This window comes from Colobus angolensis, unplaced genomic scaffold (assembly GCF_000951035.1).
Source record: "Colobus angolensis palliatus isolate OR3802 unplaced genomic scaffold, Cang.pa_1.0 Scaffold201, whole genome shotgun sequence".
NCBI classification, from domain to species: Eukaryota; Metazoa; Chordata; class Mammalia; order Primates; family Cercopithecidae; genus Colobus; species Colobus angolensis.
The window spans coordinates 1,983,844-1,994,118 of NW_012115167.1; the positions used below are offsets into that span (position 1 = coordinate 1,983,844).

Consider the following 10,275-nt stretch of genomic DNA (forward strand, 5'->3'; position numbering starts at 1 on the left):
TAATTGCATGCTCTACTCTTGGTTTGCAAAGCCACATTTGATATAGAATGTTTCTTAACTACTTGATTAAAAAATCAAAATTATATGTATTATGTCAAGGTACCTACCACAAATGTATGTTCCGGCTCAGCTTAATTCCCAGGGTTTTACCACTTCAGATTAAAAAAAAAAAAAAGGTTTAATAATTGCATGCTCTACTCTTGGTTTGCAAAGCCACATTTGATATAGAATGTTTCTTAACTACTTGATTAAAAAATCAAAATTATATGTATTATGTTAAAAAAATTACACAGTTCACAATGCTGAGGCATTTTCATTTAAAATAACTATCATTGTTGCAGTGAGCCAAGATCATGCCATTACACTACATACTGGGCAACAAGAGCAAAACTCTGTCTCAGACAAAAAAAAATAAAAACTACCATTAATATACTAATATTGTATAATAATTTAACAATGGTAGGCAAGGATTTTATGACTCTATTAATAAACGTTTAAATCTCAGATGTCATACCATGGTCAGCTCCAAGAAAGAAGCACTCAGGAAGCATAGTAGGATGCCTGGGGTCTACCTCTATATTTATGGAAACATTATTCCCTGGAATGAAACAAAATTAAATCTTTTAGAAGTAGAACAGCTCATCAAACAAGCCAATAAAAAATAAAGAGGTGTTGGTCTGGCCACCTATTTCACTGTATACCCACGGAAAGATTAACCGAATGTTTTGTAGTTTTTTGTAATGGTAAATATAATTTAACCAAAAGAAGTAATGTTGATATGATTCTCATTAAAGGGATCTTAAATTTCAGCCAATCAACAAATTGATATATTTAATGAGATTGCAATTCTGGTCAACTGTATTTAAGTTTAAATAAAAATGTTCTGTGGAGTGATAAAAGTCTTTAATATCAAAACTATCACAAGTCACATGCTGAAGAAATAATTAGCTAAATTACTTTTCATGGCTTTCTTAAAAAAGTTTACATTTCATAGAACTATGGCCAAATGTAAAAAGACCAGCAATACAGTAAATGGTAAAAACAAACATTAAAGATTCAAGTTTTATAAAAATTTATAAAAGTATTTTCTGAATTATTTTGCTGCATGTGAAACTCTCCCTTATAATTTAACAAAATATTTCATTCACATTGGCAACTGTTCATTAATAACCAAAACAGTAAGTAACTTAATTTCATGAGACCTAAGAAAACTGGCACTAGATTCTTTTATAAATTTTAACTGTACTGGACTACAGCATAAGTTTCAGAAATTTTACTTCTATTTTTTGAAGGTACATAGTGTAATTGCTTAAGATCAATTTGGATTTCATTTTCATGGTAAAAAATGTCTTGATAAATTCTATACAGTAAAATAAGCCTTTCACTGAGGCTGGCATCAACATAAATGCAATTATTGCACATCTGGCAAAAAGAGGTCATTAATGGAAAAAAATGACTAGCCATTCAGTGAGAAAAATAAAAATACAAAAAGTTATAATTTCATTTGGTAACACAATATTTACTATGAACATAAATCTCTTATTAGCCCTCAACACTGTCATCTAGTAATGGCTCCAGACAGTATTTTCATTTAATATGGGCATATTAACTAATTTTTCCATTCATTGTTCAAAACTGAGTCTTAAGAAGGCAAATCATGCCTGGAGGAGAAAAAAGAAGCTAACAGGTAAATAGGGAATGAATTAAAAACTAGGCGATTTATGCTGAATGAGAAATATAAGTATACTTAATCATAACCTGATAATTATTTTAATGGGGCCACAAAAAAATGAATAACTACATTTCTTTGAAGAAAATATTTTCATTCTTAGTATCTACTTGTTCACAAATATAGCATAATTTGGTTAATTATTCCAAATTAAATATGGTTAGACTTTTTGAAACCAGGAAAGTAACAATACTATTTGCAGAATTGCTGTACAAGTATACTTTCTTCTCATAATACCATGCATGTCACATTCTCCCCCCAGATAATCTATATTATACCTAGGTATAAAGTATAAAAATTGCTTACTAACTTGGATGTGATTCACATTAGAATTTCAAAATACCCTTGAACAACGTATCTATTTATCAAAAAAGAAAGAAATGGTTATCTTAAAACTAGCTACGGTATTTCATGTGAGCTTAAACATAGTTTATCTAAAATCTTGAGAAGCTGAACTCTAAAAGTGACTTTATGTTTTGCTTGCTTATAAAGAAAATACATAACCATTTTATAGTCAAGAGAATATAACATTGCACAAGTATTTATGATTATACCATATCTCCCCCATAAATTTCATATATTTGTAGGGAAGAAAATACGTAAAACTACAAATTCTTTCCAGTGGCATGGTCTACTGCAAGTTCTTTTATCTTCCTCTGTATTTCTAACAAAAAATATTCCCAGATCTGAGCACATAAATCTTAGAAGATTCTAAGTTTCACAAATGAAGACTTCATTATTCTAACACTTTTTTCCTTGTTCTAAGTAATGTAAATTTTGAATTACCTGTTCCACGATTTCTGTGCTAATTAACAGCTAATTAAACACTACTCCTGAATGTTACCTCCATTGGATCATCACCTTTTATAATGAAACACCTCAGTACTTCTTTTCACCTAAAATATTTACATTTAAACGTGTAGCAAAAAAAAAAAAAAAAAAGTTCATACCAGAAAATTTTAATAGTTGACTTCATATAAAGAAGTCTGAGTCCAACTGTCATTGTTAGATTTATTTTCATAAGTAATACAAAATCAACACCTAAAAACAAGCCCTTATTCCTCTTTTGCCTACCTAATGCAATTCTGCGTGCTGTTGCACACCGTGGAGGTTTTTCTGGCTCAAGTACCCAGGTCTTCTCATCGATTTCATCCATAACATCCCAGAATGCCTTTAGTGATTCTATTGCTGCCAAAAACTGACTATAAATGCTTATTAAGGAGCTCTGTAAAAAAATGAAAGTTGAATAAGTTATATGGCACTCTACCAATAGCAGATAATATTTTACTTAAAATACACTCAATTTAAAAAATTTAAGCTTTGCTTCATTTTAGCTACAAAGTAGAATCCAGTAAACAGGAGTCAACTCTCCCTGCTTCACATCTCTTCCTATAGTGTTAACAGGATTATTTTTTATTGACAGTACACTATACACCTGAGAAAGAATAGTTTTTTAAAAAATCATAATTATTTTTATTATAAAGCTTGATATACTACATGTATGGAATAGTAATGAGTACTACAAGATGTATGTACACACAACTTTAATAAATATTAATGTACACGATATAGCTAACATTGGACCTGTACAAAGTGTCTATACAATTTTAGTATGAAAATCTTAATTTCATGTTTGCTGCAGCAATCAAGTTAAATGCAGTGCTATTTGTAATTTGGTGAGATTATCTTTAAATATTATTAAAAACGTTGGAGACCTAATCAGGCAAAGAGTATGAAAAGGTGTTACACAATTTTAAAGAATTAAAACAGAAGGTGCAAACGATGTTTTTACACATTTAACTTTTAGCCAATCTCTAAATTCAGCATTTCATATTTTAATCCTCTCTATAGGAATTAGCTTAAATATAGTTTCACTAAATTTTAAATAATGTCATCACTGACTTTAAAAACAATTTTTAAACAAGAGTTTCTCATAAAACAATGTGATATGTTTAAAAGATACAAATGCTTACTAAATACTTTTGATATAAAATCAATCAAAATAGTTTAATAAGAATTCAGGGTTTAGTTATTGTTTCAAGTAAGCAAAATGTAAAGTCACATACTACAAATGTTTTCAATCTGAAATAACAGGCCACACCAATAATTTAAGAATATGATACACCCTAAGATGAAAAGAAACTAGCCACTTCCTTAAACATGTATTTTATACCTAATACTTAAGGAAAACCCATCCCATTTTGTCATTTCAGTCAAGGTTTACACTTGGATGAATTCATGGCACAGTTCCACTGAGCTGGATTCAACTGTCCTAACCTTCTACACATATTAAAAAAAAGTGGGCCAGGTGCAGTGGCTCACGCCTGTAATCCCAGCACTCTGGGAGGCTGAGGTGGGTAGATCACAAGGTCAAGAGATAGTCTTAGACCATCCTTGCCAATAAAGTGAAACCTTGCCTGTACTAAAAATACAAAAATTAGCTGGGCGTGGTGGTGCACGCCTACAGTCCCAGCTACTTGGGAGACTGAGGCAGGAGAATCACCTGAACCCGGGAGGCAGAGGTTGCAGTGAGCGAAGATCGCACCACTGCACTCCAGCCTGGTGACAGAGCTAGATCCCGTCTAAAAAAAAAAAAAAAAAAAAAAATATTGAAGTAGGAATTAGAGCCTGATACCTGAAAAATAACTTTTGAGGATATTGACGGTATAATGTCTACTCTCTTCTGTTATGCTATACTTATCTAAAAGTTTAGATGACAGAATCCAGAAATCAGAAAATTAAACTCCCAAGAAGCTAGTTTTAAAATCAGTACAATAGTGTATCTCTCTCTCTCCTTTCTCTCTCTCTCCATCTGTTTCTACATATGTATTTAAAATCCGTAACTACCTATTCCTTTGTACACCCAAGAAAAGGTTAACTCCCCTGCCAAAAAAAGGTTACAAAATATTTTCACAGTGGCATCTTTTATTTATTTCCAATGGCATTATCCATTTCTCTTATGCACAACTGCAAATAAAATCCTAATTGCATTTTGAACAGAAAAAATACATTTTTAATTAAGAAAACAGCCAAAAACAAAACATCCCTGGAACTAGAAGTTACTTGGTAATTACAGAAAAAGTGAATTTTAAACCCTAAAAGTCATTATATGATTTTACTAGCCAGCCATCTGAGGTAGATACACTACACAGTATTTTTACATTCCAGATGGGGAAAAGAAAGATCAAAAATGTAACAAGTTCGACACAGAAACACTTCTTTTAGCGATTTCAATGAACTTAAGGGACAGACATCAAAACTATTATATCATTAAGCTATGTGATTAACTAATAGTTTTTTCTCAAACTGCTTATTTTGTCCATTAAATCACTAAAAACCCTTATTTTGAATTTTTTCCCCAAGTTGAAAAAAAATACATTATTTCTAAATATTACCAATGGAATTAAATACTTTATATACAGCACCACAAATACCAAGGAATAAATAATATGGCCAAAATTAAAATCAAAATTCAGTAAGTATCTTGCAGGGAGATGAGATAGCCGACATTCTCAGTGGCTAACAAGATGGCCAAATAGAAGCAGCTCCGACCTGCAGCTCCCAGCGAGATCAAGGCAGAAGGCAGGTGATTTCTGCATTTCCAACCAAGGTACCCAGCTCATCTCACTAGGACTGGTTAGACAGTGGGTACAGCCCACAGAGGGCAAGCCGAAGCAGGGTGGGGCGTCGCTTCACCTGGGAAGCGCAAGGGGTTGGGGAGCTCCCTCCCCTAGCCAAGAGAAGCCATGAGGGACTGTGCCATGTGGAATGGTGCACTCTGGCCCAGATATGCTTTTCCCACGGTCTTCACAACCCACAGACAAGGAGATTCTCTCCAGTGCCAACGCTACCAGGGCCCTGGGTTTCAAGCACAAAACTGGGTGGTTGTTTGGGCAGACATTGAGCTAGCTACAGGAGTTTTTTTATACCCCAGTGGCGCCCAGAATACCAGCAAGATAAAACCGTTCACTCCCCTAGAAAGGGGGCTGATGCCAGGGTGCCAAGTGGTCTATCTCAGCAGATCCCATCCCACGAAGCCCAGCAAGCTAAATTCCACTGGCTTGAAATTCTCGCTGCCAGCACAGCAGTCTGAAGTAGACCTGGGACACTCAAGCTTGGTGGGGGAAGGGGCATCCACCATTACTGAGGCTTGAGTACGTGGTTGACCTCTCACAGTGTAAACAATACCACCAGGAAGTTCGAGCTGGGCAGAGCTTACTGCAGCTCAGCAAAGCCTCTGTAGCCAGACTGCCTCACCAGATTCCTCCTCTCTGGGCAGGGCACCTCTGAAAGAACGGCAGCAGCCAAGTCAGGGACTTATACATAAAACTTCCATCTCCCTGGGACAGAGCACCTGAGGAAAGGGGTGGCTGTGGGCACAGCTTCAGCAGACTTAAAGGTTTCTGCCTGCTGGCTCTGAAGAGAACAGCAGATCTCCTAGCACAGCACTCAAGCTCTGCTAAGGGACAGACTGCCTCCTCAAGCAGGGGTCAAAGGACACCTCATACAGGAGAGCTCCAGCTGGCATCTGGAGGGTGCCCCTCTGGGACGAAGCTTCCAGAGGAAGGAACAAGCAACAATCTTTGCTGTCCTGCATTCTCCGCTGGTGATACCCAGGCAAACAAGGTCTGGAGTGAACCTCCAGCAAACTCCAGCAGACCTGCAGCAAAAGGGTCCATTAGAAGGAAAACTAACAAACAGAAAGCAACAGCATCAACAACAACAAAAAGAACATCCACACCAAAACCCCATATGAAGGTTACCAACATGAAAGACCAAAGGTAGATAAATCCACGAAGATGAGGAAAAACTGCACAAAAAGGCTGAAAATTTCAAAAACCAGAACGCCTCTTCTCCTCCAACGGATCACAACTCCTTGCCAGCAAAGGAACAAAACTGAACAGAGAATGAATTTGACGAATTGACAGAAGTAGGCTTCAGAAGGTGGGTAATGACAAACTCCTCTGAGCTAAAGGAGCATGTTCTAACCCAATGCAAGGAAGCTAAGAACCTTGAACAAATAGACTGATAACAAGTTCTGAAATTGAGGCAGTATTTAATAGCCTCAAATAGCCTTGAAAAAAGGTTAGTGGAATTGCTAACTAAAATAACCAGGTTAGAGAAGAACATAAATGACCTGATGGAGCTGAAAAACACAGCACGAGAACTTCGTGAAGCATACACAAGTATCAACTGCCAAATCAATCAAGCAGAAGAAAGGATATCAGAGACTGAAGATCAACTTAATGAAATAAAGTGTGAAGACAAGATTAGAGAAAAAAGAATAAAAGGAAATGAACCCTCCAAGAAATATGGGACTATATGAAAAGACCAAACCTATATTTGATTGGTGTGCCTGAAAGTGATGGGGAGAGTGGAACCAAGTTGGAAAACACTCTTCAGGATGTTATCCAGGGGAGCTTCCCCAACCTAGCAAGGCAGGCCAACATTCCAATTCAGGAAATACAGAGACCACCACAAAGATACTCCTTGAGAAGATCAACCACAAGACACATAATGGTCAGATTCATCAAGGTTGAAATGAAGGAAAAAATGTTAAGGGCAGCCAGAGAGAAAGGTTGGGTTACCTACAAAGGGAAGCCCATCAGACTAACAGCTGATCTCTCTGCAGAAACCCTACAAGTCAGAAGAGAGTGGGGGCCAATATTCAACATTCTTAAAGAAGAGAATTTTCAACCCAGAATTTCATATCCAGCCAAACTAAGCTTCATGAGCGAAGGAGAAATAAAATCCTTTACAAACAAGCAAATCCTGAGAGATTTTGTCACCAGGCCTGCCTTACAAGAGTTCCTGAAGGATGTGCTAAATATGGAAAGGAAAAACCAGTACCAGCCACTGCAAAAACATATGAAAATGAAAAGATCATTGACACTATGAAGATACTGCATCAATTAACGGACAAAATAACGAGCTAGCATTATAATGACAGGATCAAATTCACACGTAACAATATTAACCTTAAATGTAAACCAGCTAAATACCCCAATTAAAAGACACAGACTGGCAAAATGGATAAACAGTGAAGACCCACTGCTGTGCTGTATTCAGGAGATCCATGTCACGTGCAAAGACACACACAGACTCAAAATAAAGGGATGGAGGAATATTTACCAAGCAAATAAAAAGCAAAAAAAAAAAAAAAAAGCAGGGTTTGCAATACTAGTATCTGATAAAACACACTTTAAACCAACAAAGATCAAAAGAGACTAAGAAGGGCATTACATAATGGTAACGCGATCAACGCAACAAGAAGAGCTAACTATCCTGAATGTATATGCACCCAATACAGGAGCACTCAGATTCACAAAATTCTTAGAGACCTACAAAGAGACTTAGACTCACACACAATAATAGTGGGAGACTTTAACACCCCCACTGTCAATATCAGACAGATCAACGAGACACAAAATTAAAAAGGATATTCAGGACTTGAACTCAACTCCGGACCAAGCAGATCTAATAGACATCTACACAACTCTCCACCCGAATCAACAAAATATACATTCTTCTCAGCACCAAATCGCACTTATTTTAAAACTGACCACAAAATTGGAAGTAAAACACTCTTCAGCAAATGCAAAAGAATGGAAATCATAACAGTCTCCCAGACCACAGTGTAATCAAATTAGAACTCAGGATTAAGAAACTCACTCAAAACCGCACAACTACATAGAAACTGAACAACCTGCTCCTGAATGACTACTGGGTAAATAACAAAATTAAGGCAGAAATAAGTAAGTTCTTTGAAACCAATGAGAACAAAGACACAACATACCAGAGTCTCTGGGACACAGCCAAAGCAGTGTTTAGAGAGAAATTTATAACAAAATGCCCACAGGGGAAAGCAGAAAAGATCTAAAATTGACACCCTAACATCACAATTAAAAGAACTAGAGAAGCAAGAGCAAACAAATTCAAAAGCTAGCAGAAGACAACAAATAACTAAGATCAGAGCAGAACCGAAGGAGATAGAGACACGAAAAACCCTTCAAAAAAATTAATGAAACCAAGAGCTGGTTTTTTGAAAAGATTAACAAAATAGACCGCTAGCCAGACTAATGAAGAAGAGAGAAGAATCAAACAGATACAACAAAAAAAAATGATAAAGGGGGATATCACCACTGCTCCCAGAGAAATACAAACCTCCTATAGAATACTATCAACACCTCTACACAAATAAACTAGAAAATCTAGAAGAAATGGAAAAATTCCTGGACATGTACACCCTCCCAAGACTAAATCAGGAAGAAGTCAAATCCCTGAATTGATCGATAACACGTTCTGAAATTGCAGCAGTATTTAATAGCCTACCAACCAAAAAAAGCCCAGGACCAGACAGATTCACAGTCAAATTCTACCAGAGGTACAAAGAGGAGCTGGTACCTTTCCTTCTGAAACTATTTCAAACAGAAAAAGGACTCCTCCCTAACTCATTTTATGAGGCCTGCATCACCCTGACACCAAAACCTGGCACAGGAACAACAAAAAAAGAAAATTTCAAGCCAATATCCCTGAACATCAACAATGCGAAAGACCTCAATAAAATACTGGCAAACCTAATCTAGCAGCACATCAAAAACCTTATCTACCACGATCAAGCTGGCTTCATCCCTGGGATTCAAGGCTGGTTCAACATAAGCACATCAATAAATGTAACCCATCACATAAACAGAACCAAAGACAAAACCCACAGGATTATTTCAATAGATGCAGAAAAGGCCTTCGATAAAATTCAACAACACTTCATGCTAAAAATTCTCAATAAATTAGGTATTAATGGAACGTATCTCAAAATAGTAACAGCTATTTATGACAAACCCACAGCCAATATCATACTGAATGGGCAAAAGCTGGAAGCATTCCCTTTGAAAACCAGCACAAGACAAGGATGCTCTCTCTCACCACTCCTATTCAACACAGTATTGGAAGTTCTAGCCAAGGCAATCAGGCAAGAGAAAGAAATAAAAGGTATTCAAATAAGAAAAGAGGAAGTCAAATTGTCTCTGTTTGCAGATGACATGATTGTATATTTAGAAAACCCCATCGTCTCAGCCCAAAATCTCCTTAAGCTGCTAAGCAACTTCAGCAAGGTCTCAGGATACAAAATCAATGTGCAAAAATCACAAGCATTCCTATACACATTAACAGAGAGCCAAATCATGAGTGAACTCCCATTCACAATTTCTACATAGAGAATAAAATACCTAGGAATACAACTTACAAGGGATGTGAAGGGCCTCTTCAAAGAGAACTACAAACCACTGCTCAAGGAAATAAGAAGACACAAACAAATGGAAAAACATTCCATACTCATGGATAGGAAGAATCAATATCGTGAAAATGGCCACACTGCCCAAAGTAATGTATAGATTCAATGCTATCCCTATTAATCTACCACTGGCTTTCTTCACAGAATTAGAAAAAAACTACTTTACATTTCATATGGAACCAATAAAGAGCCCATATAGCCAAGACAATCCTAAGCAAAAAGAACAAAGCTGGAGGCATCATGCTACCTGACTTCA

The 10,275-nt window shown here is 36.3% G+C and overlaps 1 protein-coding gene across 4 annotated transcripts in view; it reads right to left on the bottom strand.

Moving 5' to 3' along the window:
* FANCL (Fanconi anemia, complementation group L) overlaps nucleotides 1-10,275 on the bottom strand; it is a 79,149-nt gene that overhangs the window by 3,932 nt on the left and 64,942 nt on the right. For 3 of the 4 annotated variants that reach the window (XM_011941804.1, XM_011941803.1, XM_011941806.1), the window contains 2 exons: nucleotides 2,804-2,954; nucleotides 515-598 (listed from right to left, as the gene is read on the bottom strand). In XM_011941804.1, the coding sequence (XP_011797194.1) occupies nucleotides 515-598; nucleotides 2,804-2,954 (235 nt within the window). The remainder of the gene's footprint in view (nucleotides 1-514; nucleotides 599-2,803; nucleotides 2,955-10,275) is intronic. The other variant, XM_011941805.1, reaches the window with a different exon arrangement.